We start from the raw sequence: 21,826 nt of genomic DNA, 5'->3' as shown, positions 1-21,826 counted from the left end.
TGACAGTGGTTACTATCATACAGAAACAATTGACAGTGGTTACTATCATACAGAAACAACTGACAGTGGTTACTATCATACAGGAATAATTGACAGTGGTTACTATCATACAGGAACAATTGACTGGTAACTATCATACAGGAACAATTGACAGTGGTTACTATCATACAGGAACAACTGACAGTGGTTACTATCATACAGGAACAATTGACAGTGGTTACTATCATATGGGAACAATTCACAGTGGTTACTATCATACTGGAACAATTGACAGTGGTTACTATCATACAGAAACAATTGACAGTGGTTACTATCATACAGAAACAATAGACTGGTTACTATCATACAGGAACAATTGACAGTGGTTACTATCATACAGAAACATTTGACAGTGGTTACTATCATACAGGAACAATTTACAGTGGTTACTTTCATACAGGGGAACAATTGACAGTGGTTACTATCATACAGAAACAATTGACAGCGGTTACTATCATACAGGAACAACTGACAGTGGTTACTATCATACAGAAACAATTGACAGTGGTTACTATCATACAGGAACAACTGACAGTGGTTACTATCATACAGAAACAATTGACAGTGGTTACTATCATACAGAAACAATTGACAGTGGTTACTATCATACAGGAACAACTGACAGTGGTTACTATCATACAGGAACAACTGACAGTGGTTACTATCATACAGAAACAATTGACAGTGGTTTCTATCATATGGGAACAATTGACAGTGGTTACTATCATACAGGAACAACTGACAGTGGTTACTATGTATCATACAGGAACAACTGACAGTGGTTACTATCATACTGGAACAATTGACAGTGGTTACTATCATACAGAAACAATTGACAGTGGTTACTATCATACAGAAACAATAGACTGGTTACTATCATACAGGAACAATTGACAGTGGTTACTATCATACAGAAACATTTGACAGTGGTTACTATCATACAGGAACAATTGACAGTAGTTACTATCATACAGGAACAACTGACAGTGGTAACTATCATACAGGAACAACTGACAGTGGTTACTATCATACAGGAACAATTGACAGTGGTTACTATCATACAGGAACAATTGACAGTGGTTACTATCATACAGGAACAATTGACAGTGGTTACTATCATATGGGAACAATTGACAGTGGTTACTATCATACAGAACAATTGACAGTGGTTACTATCATACAGGAACAACTGACAGTGGTTACTATCATATGGGAACAATTGACAGTGGTTACTATCATACATGAACAACTGACAGTGGTTACTATCATACAGGAACAACTGACAGTGGTTACTATCATACAGGAACAACTGACAGTGGTTACTATCATACAGGATCAATTGACAGTGGTTACTATCATACAGGAACAACTGACAGTGGTTACTATCATACAGAATCAATTGACAGTGGTTATTATCATACAGGATCAACTGACAGTGGTTACTATCATACAGAAACAATTGACAGTGGTTACTATCATACAGAATCAATTGACAGTGGTTACTATCATACAGGATCAACTGACAGTGGTTACTATCATACAGAAACAATTGACAGTGGTTACTATCATATGGGAACAATTGACAGTGGTTACGATCATACGGGAACAACTGACAGTGGTTACTATCATACAGAAACAATTGACAGTGGTTACTATCATATGGGAACAATTGACAGTGGTTACTATCATACAGAAACAATTGACAGTGGTTACTATCATACAGGAACAACTGACAGTGGTTACTATCATATGGGAACAATTGACAGTGGTTACTATCATACAGGAACAACTGACAGTGGTTACTATGTACCATACAGGAACAACTGACAGTGGTTACTATCATACAGGAACAATTGACAGTGGTTACTATCATACAGGAACAACTGACAGTGGTTACTATCATACAGAAACAATTGACAGTGGTTACTATCATACAGGAACAATTGACAGTGGTTACTATCATACAGAAACAATTGACAGTGGTTACTATCATACAGGAACAACTGACAGTGGTTACTATCATACAGAAACAATTGACAGTGGTTTCTATCATATGGGAACAATTGACAGTGGTTACTATCATACAGGAACAACTGACAGTGGTTACTATGTATCATACAGGAACAACTGACAGTGGTTACTATCATACTGGAACAATTGACAGTGGTTACTATCATACAGAAACAATTGACAGTGGTTACTATCATACAGAAACAATAGACTGGTTACTATCATACAGGAACAACTGACAGTGGTTACTATCATACAGAAACATTTGACAGTGGTTACTATCATACAGGAACAATTGACAGTAGTTACTATCATACAGGAACAACTGACAGTGGTAACTATCATACAGGAACAACTGACAGTGGTTACTATCATACAGGAACAATTGACAGTGGTTACTATCATACAGGAACAATTGACAGTGGTTACTATCATACAGGAACAATTGACAGTGGTTACTATCATATGGGAACAATTGACAGTGGTTACTATCATACAGAACAATTGACAGTGGTTACTATCATACAGGAACAACTGACAGTGGTTACTATCATATGGGAACAATTGACAGTGGTTACTATCATACATGAACAACTGACAGTGGTTACTATCATACAGGAACAACTGACAGTGGTTACTATCATACAGGAACAACTGACAGTGGTTACTATCATACAGGATCAATTGACAGTGGTTACTATCATACAGGAACAACTGACAGTGGTTACTATCATACAGAATCAATTGACAGTGGTTATTATCATACAGGATCAACTGACAGTGGTTACTATCATATGGGAACAATTGACAGTGGTTACGATCATACAGGAACAACTGACAGTGGTTACTATCATACAGGATCAATTGACAGTGGTTACTATGACAATGAAACATTTCAGAGCAGTTACTATTGTGAAGAAACAACTGACAGTGGTTACTTCATCTATAGAAAAGAAAGATTTTAAAGAAATTCCTATTTTCCCCTTAGTTAAGGAGATGTCTTTATAAGATATTGTTGATGTACAGACAACAGACACCACAGTATGGCATAAGGTCACCTTTGTCATTTGGACCAGTTGAGATAATATCTTTTTACACAAATTAGGCTTGGACTGGCTGACCTTGCCAAGATCAACAAATACCTTCTGAGTTCCTCGTTTCTTTGGCTTGTTCTTGTTGTTGAGTTTAGCTTCACGGTCAGACTGTAACTTTCTCCAGTACAAACTTTCATCTTCTCCTGTAAATAAGCAATTAGTTATCATAGTCAAACTGTTATACTATATATACTTTCTCTTATTTACTATGTCTATATATAACCATCTTACATTACATGAGAGAATGTGTAGGTCTATATATCACCATCTTACCTTGCATGAGAGAGAATGTTAATGTCTATATATCACCATCTTACCTTACATGAGAGAGAATGTGTAGGTCTATATATCACCATCTTACCTTACATGAGAGAGAATGTGAAGGTCTATATATCACCATCTTACCTTACATGAGAGAGAATGTTAATGTCTATATATCCCCATCTTACCTTACATGAGAGAGAAGGTTAATGTCTATATATCACCATCTTACCTTACATGAGAGAGAATGTGTAGGTCTATATATCACCATCTTACCTTACATGAGAGAGAATGTGTAGGTCTATATATCACCATCTTACATGAGAGAGAATGTTAATGTCTATATATCACCATCTTACCATACATGAGAGAGAATGTGTAGGTCTATATATCACCATCTTACCTTACATGAGAGAATGTGTAGGTCTATATATCACCATCTTACCTTACATGAGAGAGAATGTTAATGTCTATATATCACCATCTTACCTTACATGAGAGAATGTTAATGTCTATATATCACCATCTTACCTTACATGAGAGAGAATGTGTAGGTCTATATATCACCATCTTACCTTACATGAGAGAGAATGTTAATGTCTATATATCACCATCTTACCTTATATGAGAGAGAATGTGTAGGTCTATATATCACCATCTTACCTTACATGAGAGAGAATGTTAATGTCTATATATCACCATCTTACCTTACATGAGAGAGAATGTGTAGGTCTATATATCACCGTCTTACCTTGCATGAGAGAGAATGTGTAGGTCTATATATCACCATCTTACCTTACAGGAGAGAGAATGTGTAGGTCTATATATCACCGTCTTACCTTGCATGAGAGAGAATGTGTAGGTCTATATATCACCATCTAACCTTACAGGAGAGAGAATGTGTAGGTCTATATATCACCATCTTACCTTACAGGAGAGAGAATGTGTAGGTCTATATATCACCATCTTACCTTACATGAGAGAGAATGTGTAGGTCTATATATCACCATCTTACCTTACATGAGAGAGAATGTGTAGGTCTATATATCACCATCTTACCTTACAGGAGAGAGAATGTGTAGGTCTATATATCACCATCTTACCTTACATGAGAGAGAATGTGTAGGTCTATATATCACCATCTTACCTTACATGAGAGAGAATGTTAATGTCTATATATCACCATCTTACCTTACATGAGAGAGAATGTGTAGGTCTATATATCACCATCTTACCTTACATGAGAGAGAATGCGTAGGTCTATATATCACCATCTTACCTTACATGAGAGAGAATGTGTAGGTCTATATATCACCATCTTACCTTACATGAGAGAGAATGTGTAGGTCTATATATCACCATCTTACCATACACGAGAGAGAATGTGTAGGTCTATATATCACCATCTTACCTTACATGAGAGAGAATGTTAATGTCTATATATCACCGTCTTACCTTACATGAGAGAGAATGTTAATGTCTATATATCACCATCTTACCTTACATGAGAGAGAATGTGTAGGTCTATATATCACCATCTAACCATACATGAGAGAATGTTAATGTCTATATATCACCATCTTACCATACATGAGAGAATGTTAATGTCTATATATCACCATCTTACCATACATGAGAGAATGTTAATGTCTATATATCACCATCTTACCATACATGAGAGAGAATGTGTAGGTCTATATATCACCATCTTACCATACATGAGAGAGAATGTGTAGGTCTATATATCACCATCTTACCATACATGAGAGAGAATGTGTAGGTCTATATATCACCATCTAACCATACATGAGAGAATGTTAATGTCTATATATCACCATCTTACCTTACATGAGAGAGAATGTGTAGGTCTATATATCCCCATCTTACCTTATATGAGAGAGAATGTGTAGGTCTATATATCACCATCTTACCTTACATGAGAGAGAATGTTAATGTCTATATATCACCATCTTACCTTACATGAGAGTGAATGTGTAGGTCTATATATCACCATCTTACCTTACATGAGAGAGAATGTGTAGGTCTATATATCACCATCTTACCATACATGAGAGAGAATGTGTAGGTCTATATATCACCATCTTACCATACATGAGAGAGAATGTGTAGGTCTATATATCACCATCCTACCTAACATGAGAGAGAATGTGTAGGTCTATATATCACCATCTTGCTTTACATGAGAGAATGTGTAGGTCTATATATCACCATCTTACCTTACATGAGAGAGAATGTTAATGTCTATATATCACCATCTTACCTTACATGAGAGAGAATGTGTAGGTCTATATATCACCATCTTACCTTGCATGAGAGAGAATGTTAATGTCTATATATCACCATGATCTTACCTTGCATGAGAGAGAATGTGTAGGCCTCTGGTTGCGCATTAGTAGCCTTTTTGGCACTATCCGAGTCCTTAAACCTGATGTAACCACTAGAGTCACCATCCATTAGATCTACGTAGACCACACCCCCTTCTTCTCCAAAGTACTCCTAGTGATCAATCAAAATCACAATATCAAAACATGTTGTCAATCATCAGCATCAAAACTCCAAAGCACTGCTGACTACACAAATCACCCTCAAAAGACTGCTGACTACACAAATCACCCAACAAAGCACTGCTGACTACACAAATCGCCCTCCAAAGCACTGCTGACTACACAAATCGCCCTCCAAAGCACTGCTGACTACACAAATCGCCCTCCAAAGCACTGCTGACTACACAAATCGCCCTCCAAAGCACTGCTGACTACACAAATCGCCCTCCAAAGCACTGCTGACTACACAAATTGCCCTCCAAAGCACTGCTGACTACACAAATCACCCTCCAAAGCATTGCTGACTATACAAATTGCCCTCCAAAGCACTGCTGACTACACAAATTGCCCTCCAAAGCACTGCTGACTACACAAATCACCCTCCAAAGTACTGCTGACTACACAAATCGCCCTCCAAAGCACTGCTGACTACACAAATCGCCCTCCAAAGCACTGCTGACTACACAAATCGCCCTCCAAAGCACTGCTGACTACACAAATCGCCCTCCAAAGCACTGCTGACTACACAAATCGCCCTCCAAAGCACTGCTGACTACACAAATCGCCCTCCAAAGCACTGCTGACTACACAAATCGCCCTCCAAAGCACTGCTGACTACACAAATCGCCCTCCAAAGCACTGCTGACTACACAAATCGCCCTCCAAAGCACTGCTGACTACACAAATCACCCTCCAAAGCACTGCTTACTACACTTATTGCCCTCAAAAGACTGCTGACATTCTACTAAACATTTATTGGACCTCTCCATTGTTATTAAGAGGTCAGGCACAGTAGACAAATTAATGACAATACCCTCACCTTTCAACACGACTCTGACATAGGTATCATGTCAATAAAATAACAACATGGGTATACCCTGTTACACACCAACATCTCTGGTAAGTATACATATGTTGCATGGTTCTAATACTGTTAATAAGTATATATATGTTACAGGGTCTAATACTGTTAACTCTGGTAAGTATACATATGTTACAGGGTTCTAATACAGTTAACTTTGGTAAGTATATATATGTTACAGGGTTCTAATACAGTTAACTTTGGTAAGTATACATATGTTACAGGGTTCTAATACTGTTAACTCTGGTAAGTATACGGTATGTTACAGGGTTCTAATACAGTTAACTTTGGTAAGTATACATATGTTACAGGGTCTAATACTGTTAACTTTGGTAAGTATACATATGTTACAGGGTTCTAATACAGTTAACTTTGGTAAGTATACGGTATGTTACAGGGTTCTAATACAGTTAACTTTGGTAAGTATACGGTATGTTACAGGGTTCTAATACAGTTAACTTTGGTAAGTATACGGTATGTTACAGGGTTCTAATACAGTTAACTTTGGTAAGTATACGGTATGTTACAGGGTTCTAATACAGTTAACTTTGGTAAGTATACGGTATGTTACAGGGTTCTAATACAGTTAACTTTGGTAAGTATACATATGTTACAGGGTTCTAATACAGTTAACTTTGGTAAGTATACATATGTTACAGGGTCTAATACTGTTAACTTTGGTAAGTATACATATGTTACAGGGTTCTAATACAGTTAACTTTGGTAAGTATACATATGTTACAGGGTTCTAATACTGTTAACTTTGGTAAGTATACATATGTTACAGGGTTCTAATACTGTTAACTTTGGTAAGTATACATATGTTACAGGGTCTAATACTGTTAACTCTGGTAAGTATACATATGTTACAGGGTTCTAATACTGTTAACTCTGGTAAGTATACATATGTTACATGGTTCTAATACAGTTAACTTTGGTAAGTATATATATGTTACAGGGTTCTAATACTGTTAACTCTGGTAAGTATACATATGTTACAGGGTTACTGTTAACTCTGGTAAGTATACATATGTTACAGGGTTCTAATACTGTTAACTCTGGTAAGTATATATATGTTACAGGGTTCTAATATAGTTAACTCTGGTAAGTATACATATGTTACAGGGTTCTAATATAGTTAACTTTGGTAAGTATATATATGTTACAGGGTCTAATACTGTTAACTTTGGTAAGTATACATATGTTACAGGGTTCTAATACTGTTAACTCTGGTAAGTATACATATGTTACAGGGTTCTAATACTGTTAACTCTGGTAAGTATACATATGTTACAGGGTTCTAATACTGTTAACTCTGGTAAGTATATATATGTTACAGGGTTCTAATACAGTTAACTTTGGTAAGTATATATATGTTACAGGGTCTAATACTGTTAACTCTGGTAAGTATATATATGTTACAGGGTTCTAATACAGTTAACTCTGGTAAGTATACATATGTTACAGGGTTCTAATACAGTTAACTTTGGTAAGTATACATATGTTACAGGGTTCTAATACAGTTAACTTTGGTAAGTATACATATGTTACAGGGTTCTAATACAGTTAACTTTGGTAAGTATATATATGTTACAGGGTTCTAATACAGTTAACTTTGGTAAGTATACATATGTTACAGGGTTCTAATACAGTTAACTTTGGTAAGTATACATATGTTACAGGGTTCTAATACTGTTAACTTTGGTAAGTATACATATGTTACAGGGTTCAAACACGATCATTGCTAACGTTAATAACAGCTTCAGGAACAGTGACTGACTCGTGTTGGAAAGCTTCAGGAACAGTGACCGACTAGTGTTGGAAAGCTTCAGGAACAGTGACCGACTAGTGTTGGAAAGCTTCAGGAACAGTGACCGACTAGTGTTGGAAAGCTTCAGGAACAGTGACTGACTAGTGTTGGAAAGCTTCAGACAGTGACTGACTAGTGTTGGAAAGCTTCAGGAACAGTGACCGACTAGTGTTGGAAAGCTTCAGGAACAGTGACTGACTAGTGTTGGAAAGCTTCAGGAACAGTGACTGACTAGTGTTGGAAAGCTTCAGGAACAGCGACTGACTAGTGATGGAAAGCTTCAGGGACAGTGACCGACTAGTGTTGGAAAGCTTCAGGAACAGTGACTGACTAGTGTTGGAAAGCTTCAGGAACAGTGACTGACTAGTGTTGGAAAGCTTCAGGAACAGCGACTGACTAGTGATGGAAAGCTTCAGGGACAGTGACCGACTAGTGTTGGAAAGCTTCAGGAACAGTGACGGACTAGTGTTGGAACGGTTCAGGAACAGTGACTGACTAGTGTTGGAAAGCTTCAGTAACAGTGACTGACTAGTGTTGGAAAGCTTCAGGAACAGTGACTGACTAGTGTTGGAAAGCTTCAGGAACAGTGACTGACTAGTGTTGGAAAGCTTCAGGAACAGTGACTGACTAGTGTTGGAAAGCTTCAGGAACAGTGACGGACTAGTGTTGGAAAGCTTCAGGAACAGTGACTAACTAGTGTTGGAAAGCTTTAGTCACAGTGACTGACTAGTGTTGGAAAGCTTCAGACCGTGACTGACTAGTGTTGGAAAGGTTCAGTAACAGTGACGGACTAGTGTTGGAAAGGTTCAGTAACAGTGACGGTCTAGTGTTGGAAAGCTTCAGGAACAGTGACTGACTAGTGTTGGAAAGCTTCAGGAACAGTGACCGACTAGTGTTGGAAAGCTTCAGGGACAGTGACTGACTAGTGTTGGAAAGCTTCAGGAACAGTGACCGACTAGTGTTGGAAAGGTTCAGTAACAGTGACGGTCTAGTGTTGGAAAGCTTCAGGAACAGTGACTGACTAGTGTTGGAAAGCTTCAGACCGTGACTGACTAGTGTTGGAAAGGTTCAGTAACAGTGACGGACTAGTGTTGGAAAGCTTCAGGAACAGTGACGGACTAGTGTTGGAAAGCTTCAGGAACAGTGACTGACTAGTGTTGGAAAGCTTCAGGAACAGTGACGGACTAGTGTTGGAAAGCTTCAGGAACAGTGACCGACTAGTGTTGGAAAGCTTCAGGGACAGTGACTGACTAGTGTTGGAAAGCTTCAGGAACAGTGACCGACTAGTGTTGGAAAGCTTCAGGAACAGTGACTGACTAGTGTTGGAAAGCTTCAGGAACAGTGACCGACTAGTGTTGGAAAGCTTCAGGAACAGTGACCGACTAGTGTTGGAAAGCTTCAGGAACAGTGACCGACCAGTGTTGGAAAGCTTCAGGAACAGTGACCGACCAGTGTTGGAAGGCTTCAGGAACAGTGACTGACTAGTGTTGGAAGGCTTCAGGAACAGTGACTGACTAGTGTTGGAAAGCTTCAGGAACAGTGACTGACTAGTGTTGGAAAGCTTCAGGGACAGTGACCGACTAGTGTTGGAAAGCTTCAGGAACAGTGACTGACTAGTGTTGGAAAGCTTCAGGAACAGTGACTGACTAGTGTTGGAAAGCTTCAGACAGTGAAGATAGATGTTACATGATAGGGCAGTTCAGTGTATTGTGTAAGATCTTATTAACTATTGTGTATAGTGAAAAGGTGTACGATTATTGTGTATAGTGAAAAGGTGTACGATTATTGTGTAAATTCTTGGGATACATTAGCATCTGTGAGGATTAATTAAGCTGTGTGTAGATAAATAAATGTATTTTGTAACCAGCTGTAATTATTTTATCATTTCATAGTTACAAAGCAATAAGATTTGGTTATATTAACTGTGCCACCTATATATCTTGCCACATCAGGACCTGAGTTATGCTCCCATTTAAATTGATTAATGTAATTACGTTCACCTGATCAAGCTTGTTTTAAAGAATTTTTCATAAAATTCATATTTTAAACATCCTTTTTTGAAGAAATGTTGACTTTCTATCAAACAAACAACTAATGTTGTCTATATATAAAATATTTGTTGTACTGGGGACCCCTACAATAGATGAAAGCAGATACTATGTTGCATACCTTGACTTGTTTGCGTGTGAATGGATGTGGTGACTTGACTTGGACTATGACATCTGGGACAAACTCTACTTTCGGTCTCTCCTGTTGGCAGTCTTTCACAGATTTCTCTACAACAAACCACACATGGCTATCATTCTGTATCCGTGACAATATGATCCTGTATGATTTGTTTACGACTGTTCTATATATACCTGTGACAGTATGATCCTGTATGATCTGTTAACGACTGTTCTATATATACCTGTGACAGTATTATCCTGTATGATCTGTTAACGACTGTTCTATATATACCTGTGACAGTATGATCCTGTATGATCTGTTAACGACTGTTCTATATATACCTGTGACAGTATGATCCTGTATGATTTGTTAACGACTGTTCTATATATACCTGTGACAGTATGATCCTGTATGATCTGTTAACGACTGTTTTATATATACCTGTGTTATCAGGATCTTGTATGATTTGACAGTCGTCAATGTCATATATATGGCTGTTCTATTCTTACCTGTGGCAGTATGACCAATCATTGGTTGGTTGGATTTGTCATCATCCTTCCTGATCTTAGACAAGGTCATCTTGAGGTTGGACATACTTTTTTTCTGTAAGGACAGGTACTCACTACGCAGATCTAGCCATTCCTTCCTGCAAGATGTATATAAATAAATATCAGTATATATAAAGACAAATACATAATCAGTATAAACTACAGACATCTCTCAGTTTTCTCATGTTTTGTAAAAATCTAATAACTGTTCTATGGATACTTTCTAATTTTGATTATTCCGGATTCCTTCAAATTAATTAATAGTACACATATTACGAATTCCAATTAATGAATTTTAGTTAATTTGTTGTTTTTAGAACTTACATAGAATTCTTAGTCCAGTTTATTTTGTTAGGATAATATTACTTCAATCATCATATAACAGCGTCCTGTTCACCCTATTACAATAACTTACTTTGAGATCACTCTCAGCTCTGGTACATCCTTTCCCTTCTGCTTCTTCTTCTTTCTTTTCCGTTTTTTTGATGGAGTTATTTTTACTTTCTTGGCACATATTTTTTCATCTCTGGTGGATGTGTCTTCAATTTTCCTCCTTTTCACATCATCTGAAGAAGACTCTTCATCTGTCTTCCTCTTCCTAACTTCACTTACTGATGAATCAGACACTCGACCTTCACTGACCTTATATTTATTAGTTTCACTTCCTTCAACACTGACACTTTGACCTTGACCTTGACCTTCACTGACTTTATGTTTATTAGCCTCACTTCCTTCCACACTGACACTTTGACCTTGACCTTCACTGACCTTATGTTTATTAGCCTCACTTCCTTCCACACTGTCACCTGCTTCACTGTCAGTCAAAGGGACACCAGTATCAGTCTGAGTTTTACTTTTCCTTTTCTTTGTCTTCTTTGATTTTTCATTTTCTTCCTCTCCTGACTGTACGTCTTTCTCCTTAATGATTGATTTAGAACTCTTTTCAGGACTATCAGATAGTTTTGTTTCCTTATTACCATCATTATCTTCTGTAACATCAGTGTTTGCTTCCGTTTTTGTTTTGCTGTAACTTTCTACACTGACAGTTTTTCGTCGTTTCATGGGAGATAACTCAGCACCATCCACACTACTTTCACTTGTTTGTCGTCTCCTCCTTTTCTGGCGTTTGGATTGCTTTTGTTGGTGACTCCATTGACTTGTCTTTAGAATCCTTACTTTCACAAGGCAGAATCCCTGGATCTAATCCTTCCACCTCCTCACCTGTGACAGCATACAGAGATGAGCCTATATATATAAAAATTACCCACACATTACAAGTAAACATCATCCCAAGGTAAAGTACCCACACATTACAAGTAAACATCATCCCAAGGTAAAGTACCCACACATTACAAGTAAACATCATCTCTAGCTATAGGTAAAGTACCCACACATTACAAGATCATCCCTAGGTAAAGTACCCACACATTACAAGTAAACATCATCCCTAGGTAAAGTACCCACACATTACAAGATCATCCCTAGGTAAAGTACCCACACATTACAAGTAAACATCATCCCTAGGTAAAGTACCCACACATTACAAGATCATCCCTAGGTAAAGTACCCACACATTACAAGTAAACATCATCCCAAGGTAAAGTACCCACACATTACAAGTAAACATCATCTCTAGCTATAGGTAAAGTACCCACACATTACAAGTAAACATCATCTCTAGGTAAAGTACCCACACATTACAAGTAAACATCATCCCTAGGTAAAGTACCCACACATTACAAGATCATCCCCAGGTAAAGTACCCACACATTACAAGTAAACATCATCCCTAGGTAAAGTACCCACACATTACAAGATCATCTCTAGGTAAAGTACCCACACATTACAAGTAAACATCATCCCTAGGTAAAGTACCCACACATTACAAGATCATCTCTAGGTAGAGTACCCACACATTACAAGTAAACATCATCCCTAGGTAAAGTACCCACACATTACAAGTTAACATCATCCCTAGGTAAAGTACCCACACATTACAAGTAAACATCATCCCTAGGTAAAGTACCCACACATTACAAGATCATCCCCAGGTAAAGTACCCACACATTACAAGATCATCCCCAGGTAAAGTACCCACACATTACAAGTAAACATCATCCCTAGGTAAAGTACCCACACATTACAAGTTAACATCATCCCTAGGTAAAGTACCCACACATTACAAGTAAACATCATCCCTAGGTAAAGTACCCACACATTACAAGATCATCCCCAGGTAAAGTACCCACACATTACAAGATCATCCCCAGGTAAAGTACCCACACATTACAAGTTAGCATCATCTCTAGGTAAAGTACCCACACATTACAAGTAAACATCATCCCTAGGTAAAGTACCCACACATTACAAGATCATCCCCAGGTAAAGTACCCACACATTACAAGTAAACATCATCTCTAGGTAAAGTACCCACACATTACAAGTAAACATCATCCCTAGGTAAAGTACCCACACATTACAAGATCATCTCTAGGTAGAGTACCCACACATTACAAGTAAACATCATCCATAGGTAAAGTACCCACACATTACAAGTAAACATCATCTCTAGGTAAAGTACCCACACATTACAAGTATAAATCATCTCTAGGTAAAGTACCCACACATTACAAGTAAACATCATCCCTAGGTAAAGTACCCACACATTACAAGTAAACACCATCCCTAGGTAAAGTACCCACACATTACAAGTCAGGATCATCCCTAGGTAAAGTACCCACACATTACAAGATCATCCCTAGGTAAAGTACCCACACATTACAAGTTAGGATCATCCCTAGGTAAAGTACCCACACATTACAAGATCATCCCTAGGTAAAGTACCCACACATTACAAGATCATCCCTAGGTAAAGTACCACACATTACAAGTTAGGATCATCTCTAGGTAAAGTACCCACACATTACAAGTAAACATCATCCCTAGGTAAAGTACCCACACATTACAAGTAAACATCATCCCTAGGTAAAGTACCCACACATTACAAGTTAGGATCATCCCTAGGTAAAGTACCCACACATTACAAGTTAACATCGTCCCTAGGTAAAGTACCCACACATTACAAGTAAACATCATCCCTAGGTAAAGTACCCACACATTACAAGTCAGGATCATCTCTAGGTAAAGTACCCACACATTACAAGTTAGGATCATCCCTAGGTAAAGTACCCACACATTACAATTAAACATCATCCCAAGGTAAAGTACCCACACATTACAAGTAAACATCATCCCTAGGTAAAGTACCCACACATTACAAGTAAACATCATCTCTAGGTAAAGTACCCACACATTACAAGTTAGGATCATCCCTAGGTAAAGTACCCACACATTACAAGTTAACATCATCTCTAGGTAAAGTACCCACACATTACAAGTTAACATCATCCCTAGGTAAAGTACCCACACATTACAAGTTAACATCATCTCTAGGTAAAGTACCCACACATTACAAGTTAACATCATCTCTAGGTAAAGTACCCACACATTACAAGTAAACATCATCCCTAGGTAAAGTACCCACACATTACAAGTCAGGATCACCCCTAGGTAAAGTACCCACACATTACAAGTTAGGATCATCCCTAGGTAAAGTACCCACACATTACAAGTAAACATCATCCCTAGGTAAAGTACCCACACATTACAAGTTAGGATCTACTACATGTTAAATGTCTGTGGTGACCTGTCAGTATACTGCACTCCATGTTAAATATCTGTGGTGACCTGTCAGTATACAGTTATACGTGTTAAATGTGTGTGGTGACCTGTCAGTATACAGTACTACATGTTAAATGTCTGTGGTGACCTGTCAGTATACAGTACTGCATGTTAAATGTCTGCGGTGACCTGTCAGTATACAGTACTCCATGTTAAATGTCTTTGGTGATCTGTCAGTATACTGTACTCCATGTTAAATGTCTGTGGTGACCTGTCAGTATACAGTACTACATGTTAAATGTCTGTGGTGACCTGTCAGTATACAGTATTCTATGTTAAATGTCTCTGGTGACCTGTCAGTATACAGTACTCCATGTTAAATGTCTGTGGTGACCTGTCAGTATACAGTATTCTATGTTAAATGTCTCTGGTGACCTGTCAGTATACAGTACTACATGTTAAATGTCTGTGGTGACCTGTCAGTATACAGTATTCTATGTTAAATGTCTCTGGTGACCTGTCAGTATACAGTACTCCATGTTAAATGTCTGTAGTGACCTGTCAGTATACAGTACTACATGTTAAATGTCTGTGGTGACCTGTCAGTATACAGTACTACATGTTAAATGTCTGTGGTGACCTGTCAGTATACTGTACTCCATGTTAAATGTCTGTGGTGACCTGTCAGTATACAGTACTACATGTTAAATGTCTGTGGTGACCTGTCAGTATACAGTACTACATGTTAAATGTCTGTGGTGACCTGTCAGTATACAGTACTACATGTTAAATGTCTGTGGTGACCTGTCAGTATACTGTACTCCATGTTAAATGTCTGTGGTGACCTGTCAGTATACAGTACTCCATGTTAAATGTCTGTGGTGACCTGTCAGTATACAGTACTCCATGTTAAATGTCTGTGGTGACCTGTCAGTATACAGTACTCCATGTTAAATGTCTGTAGTGACCTGTAAGTATACAGTACTCCATGTTAAATGTCTGTGGTGACCTGTCAGTATACAGTACTACGTGTTGTCTGTGGTGACCTGTCAGTATACAGTACTCCATGTTAAATGTATGTGGTGACCTGTCAGTATACTGTACTACATGTTAAATGTCTGTGGTGACCTGTCAGTATACAGTACTCCATGTTAAATGTATGTGGTGACCTGTCAGTATACTGTACTACATGTTAAATGTCTGTGGTGACCTGTCAGTATACAGTACTCCATGTTAAATGTCTGTGGTGACCTGTCAGTATACAGTACTCCATGTTAAATGTCTGTGGTGACCTGTCAGTATACAGTACTCCATGTTAAATGTCTGTGGTGACCTGTCAGTATACAGTACTACATGTTGTCTGTGGTGACCTGTCAGTATACAGTACTCCGTGTTAAATGTCTGTGGTGACCTGTCAGTATACAGTACTACATGTTGTCTGTGGTGACCTGTCAGTATACAGTACTCCTTGTTAAATGTCTGTGGTGACCTGTCAGTATACAGTACTACGTGTTGTCTGTGGTGACCTGTCAGTATACAGTACTCAATGTTAAATGTCTGTGGTGACCTGTCAGTATACAGTACTCCATGTTAAATGTCTGTGGTGATCTGTCAGTATACAGTACTACATGTTAAATGTCTGTGGTGACCTGTCAGTATAAAGTACTCCATGTTAAATGTCTGTGGTGACCTGTCAGTATACAGTACTACATGTTAAATGTCTGTGGTGACCTGTCATCAGTATACTGTACTACATGTTAAATGTCTGTGGTGACCTGTCAGTATACTGTACTACATGTTAAATGTCTGTGGTGACCTGTCAGTATACAGTACTCCATGTTAAATGTCTGTGGTGACCTGTCAGTATACAGTACTCCATGTTAAATGTCTGTGGTGACCTGTCAGTATAAAGTACTCCATGTTAAATGTCTGTGGTGACCTGTCGGTATACAGTACTCCATGTTAAATGTCTGTGGTGACCTGTCGGTATACAGTACTCCATGTTAAATGTCTGTGGTGACCTGTCAGTATACAGTACTACATGTTAAATGTCTGTGGTGACCTGTCAGTATACAGTACTCCATGTTAAATGTCTGTGGTGACCTGTCAGTATACAGTACTCCATGTTAAATGTCTGTGGTGACCTGTCAGTATACAGTACTACATGTTAAATGTCTGTGGTGACCTGTCAGTATAAAGTACTCCATGTTAAATGTCTGTGGTGATCTGTCAGTATACAGTACTACATGTTAAATGTCTGTGGTGACCTGTCAGTATAAAGTACTCCATGTTAAATGTCTGTGGTGACCTGTCAGTATACAGTACTACATGTTAAATGTCTGTGGTGACCTGTCAGTATACAGTACTACATGTTAAATGTCTGTGGTGACCTGTAAGTATACAGTACTCCATGTTAAATGTCTGTGGTGACCTGTCAGTATACAGTACTACATGTTAAATGTCTGTGGTGACCTGTCAGTATACAGTACTACATGTTAAATGTCTGTGGTGACCTGTCAGTATACTGTACTCCATGTTAAATGTCTGTGGTGACCTGTCAGTATACAGTACTCCATGTTAAATGTCTGTGGTGACCTGTCAGTATACAGTATTCCATGTTAAATGTCTGTGGTGACCTGTCAGTATACAGTACTACATGTTAAATGTCTGTGGTGACCTGTCAGTATACAGTACTCAATGTTAAATGTCTATGGTGAGCTGTCACCAGTATACAGTACTCCATGTTAAATGTCTGTGGTGACCTGTCAGTATACTGTACTCCATGTTAAATATCTGTGGTGACCTGTCAGTATACTGTACTACATGTTAAATGTCTGTGGTGACCTGTCACCAGTATACAGTACTCCATGTTAAATGTCTGTGGTGACCTGTCAGTATACAGTACTACATGTTAAATATCTGTGGTGACCTGTCAGTATACAGTACTCCATGTTAAATGTCTGTGGTGACCTGTCAGTATACAGTACTACATGTTAAATGTCTGTGGTGACCTGTCAATAACTCTGACCTTTTGGAGCTAGTTTCCGCTGAAGCTGCAATAACTGTTTCCTTGTCTTTGGAAATTTTCCTGGTTGACCGTCAGCTTCAACTGGGGGGTTGTTGAGCTCCTGATGGTGACAAAATCTAGTAATGTCAGACTTAATTGATAAATAAGGTGACAAAATCTAGTAATGTCACACTTAATTGATAAATAAAAAGACAAAATCATGTAATGTCAGACTTAATTGATAAATAAGGTGACAAAATCTAGTAATGTCAGACTTAAAGTCATTGATAATTTAGGTGACAAAACCCAGTAATGTCAGACTTAATGTCATTGATAGATAAGAGAAACTGGTTTTAAGTTTTCAAACAAAAATGTTAACAACAAAAAACCAAAAGTGATGTTAATAAATTCTGGTCTAAATCTTTTCAGTAATTGCTCAGAAAACTTTTTATCAGCATTGTATAGGTCTAGGAGAAGTTGTGAAATGATCCATCACATTCTAAAGATTAGAAAAAACAACACAATTCTATAATATATTACCTGTGAGCCACCTACTCAATGACAGACAATTAAATACATTTTTATAATATACATCTATTCTACTCAATGACAGACAATTAAATACAATTTTATAATATACATTTACTCAATGACAGACAATTAAATACATTTTTATAATATACACCTACTCCATGACAGACAATTAAATACATTTTTAAAATATACATCTAATCAATGACAGACAATTAAATACATTTTTATAATATACACCTACTCAATGACAGACAATTAAATACATTTTTATAATATACACCTACTCAATGACAGACAATTAAATACATTTTTATAATGTAAATCTACTCAATGACAGACAATTAAATACATTTTTATAATATACACCTACTCAATGACAGACAATTAAATACATTTTTATAATATACATCTACTCAATGACAGACAATTAAATACATTTTTATAATATACATCTACTCAATGACAGACAATTAAATGCATGTTAATAATACAAAGTCATATTTATACCTCACAAGCCTTTCTGGCAGCCTCCACTGTGCCAAATTCCACAAAAGCAAATCCTTTTGGGTCTCCTGTGCTCTTGTAGCGGGGAATACTGACATACAGGACCTCACCACAAGTGGAGAACATACGTTTGACCCACATGTGGTCTACCTGGTGGGGGAGGCATTCCTACATATCAGAAAAACAACTTCTCTTCAATACAGAAAACAAGTATATTTTCTCTCCTACACAGAAAACAAGTTGTTTTTTATCCTACATAGAAAACAAGTCTATATAACAACTCACCACATAGACTGTCCTCTCATCTATCTATATAACACCTCACCACATAGACTGTCCTCTCATCTATCTATATCACACCTCACCACATAGACTGTCCTCTCATCTATCACAACTCACCACATAGACTGTCCTCTCATCTATCTATATCACAACTCACCACATAGACTGTCCTCTCATCTATCTATATCACACCTCACCACATAGACTGTCCTCTCATCTATCTACATCACACCTCACCACATAGACTGTCCTATCATCTATCTATATAACACCTCACCACATAGACTGTCCTCTCATCTATCTATATAACAACTCACCACATAGACTGTCCTCTCATCTATCTATATAACACCTCACCACATAGACTGTCCTCTCATCTATCTATATAACACCTCACCACATAGACTGTCCTCTCATCTATCTATATAACAACTCACCACATAGACTGTCCTCTCATCTATCACACCTCACCACATAGACTGTCCTCTCATCTATCTATATCACACCTCACCACATAGACTGTCCTCTCATCTATCTATATCACACCTCACCACATAGACTGTCCTCTCATCTATCTATATAACACCTCACCACATAGACTGTCCTCTCATCTATCTATATAACACCTCACCACATAGACTGTCCTCTCATCTATCTATATAACACCTCACCACATAGACTGTCCTCTCATCTATCTATATCACACCTCACCACATAGACTGTCCTCTCATCTATCTATATCACACCTCACCACATAGAATGTCCTCTCATCTATCTATATAACACCTCACCACATAGACTGTCCTCTCATCTATCTATATCACACCTCACCACATAGACTGTCCTCTCATCTATCTATATAACACCTCACCACATAGACAGTCCTCTCATCTATCTATATAACATGTCACCACATAGACTGTCCTCTCATCTATCTATATAACACGTCACCACATAGACTGTCCTCTCATCTATCTATATAACACCTCACCACATAGACTGTCCTCTCATCTATCTATATCACAACTCACCACATAGACTGTCCTCTCATCTATCTATATAACACGTCACCACATAGACTGTCCTCTCATCTATCTATATAACACCTCACCACATAGACTGTCCTCTCATCTATCTATATCACAACTCACCACATAGACTGTCCTCTCATCTATCACACCTCACCACATAGACTGTCCTCTCATCTATCTATATAACACCTCACCACATAGACTGTCCTCTCATCTATCACAACTCACCACATAGACTGTCCTCTCATCTATCACACCTCACCACATAGACTGTCCTCTCATCTATCTATATAACACCTCACCACATAGACTGTCCTCTCATCTATCTATATCACACCTCACCACATAGACTGTCCTCTCATCTATCACACCTCACCACATAGACTGTCCTCTCATCTATCACAACTCACCACAGAGACTGTCCTCTCATCTATCTATATCACACCTCACAACATAGACTGTCCTCTCATCTATCTATATCACACCTCACCACATAGACTGTCCTCTCATCTATCACAACTCACCACATAGACTGTCCTCTCATCTATCACACCTCACCACATAGACTGTCCTCTCATCTATCTATATAACACCTCACCACATAGACTGTCCTCTCATCTATCTATATAACACCTCACCACATAGACTGTCCTCTCATCTATCTATATAACACCTCACCATATAGACAGTCCTCTCATCTATCTATATAACACCTCACCACATAGACTGTCCTCTCATCTATCTACATCACAACTCACCACATAGACTGTCCTCTCATCTATCTATATAACACCTCACCACATAGACTGTCCTCTCATCTATCTATATAACACCTCACCACATAGACTGTCCTCTCATCTATCTATATAACACCTCACCATATAGACAGTCCTCTCATCTATCTATATCACACCTCACCACATAGACTGTCCTCTCATCTATCTATATAACACCTCACCATATAGACTGTCCTCTCGTCTATCTATATAACACCTCACCACATAGACTGTCCTCTCATCTATCTACATCACAACTCACCACATAGACTGTCCTCTCATCTATCTATATAACACCTCACCACATAGACTGTCCTCTCATCTATCTATATAACACCTCACCACATAGACTGTCCTCTCATCTATCTATATAACACCTCACCACATAGACTGTCCTCTCATCTATCTATATCACAACTCACCACATAGACTGTCCTCTCATCTATCACACCTCACCACATAGACTGTCCTCTCATCTATCTATATAACACCTCACCACATAGACTGTCCTCTCATCTATCTATATAACACCTCACCACATAGACTGTCCTCTCATCTATCTATATCACAACTCACCACATAGACTGTCCTCTCATCTACCTATATAACACCTCACCACATAGACTGTCCTCTCATCTATCTATATCACAACTC

At 38.1% G+C, this 21,826-nt stretch overlaps 1 protein-coding gene across 1 annotated transcript in view; it reads right to left on the bottom strand.

Annotated features, from left to right (window-relative positions):
* LOC117323004 (la-related protein 7-like) overlaps nt 1-21,826 on the bottom strand; it is a 33,416-nt gene that overhangs the window by 3,992 nt on the left and 7,598 nt on the right. The window contains 8 exon segments of the mRNA XM_033877988.1: nt 3,192-3,286; nt 5,777-5,921; nt 10,810-10,916; nt 11,319-11,455; nt 11,773-12,443; nt 12,445-12,602; nt 18,067-18,166; nt 19,087-19,251. Coding sequence (XP_033733879.1) covers nt 3,192-3,286; nt 5,777-5,921; nt 10,810-10,916; nt 11,319-11,455; nt 11,773-12,443; nt 12,445-12,602; nt 18,067-18,166; nt 19,087-19,251 — 1,578 coding nt within the window.

This window comes from Pecten maximus, chromosome 1 (assembly GCF_902652985.1).
Source record: "Pecten maximus chromosome 1, xPecMax1.1, whole genome shotgun sequence".
In the NCBI taxonomy this organism is placed as follows: domain Eukaryota; kingdom Metazoa; phylum Mollusca; class Bivalvia; order Pectinida; family Pectinidae; genus Pecten; species Pecten maximus.
Note: the sequence above shows the minus strand (reverse complement) of the source record. Positions and strands in the feature narration are given on the sequence as shown.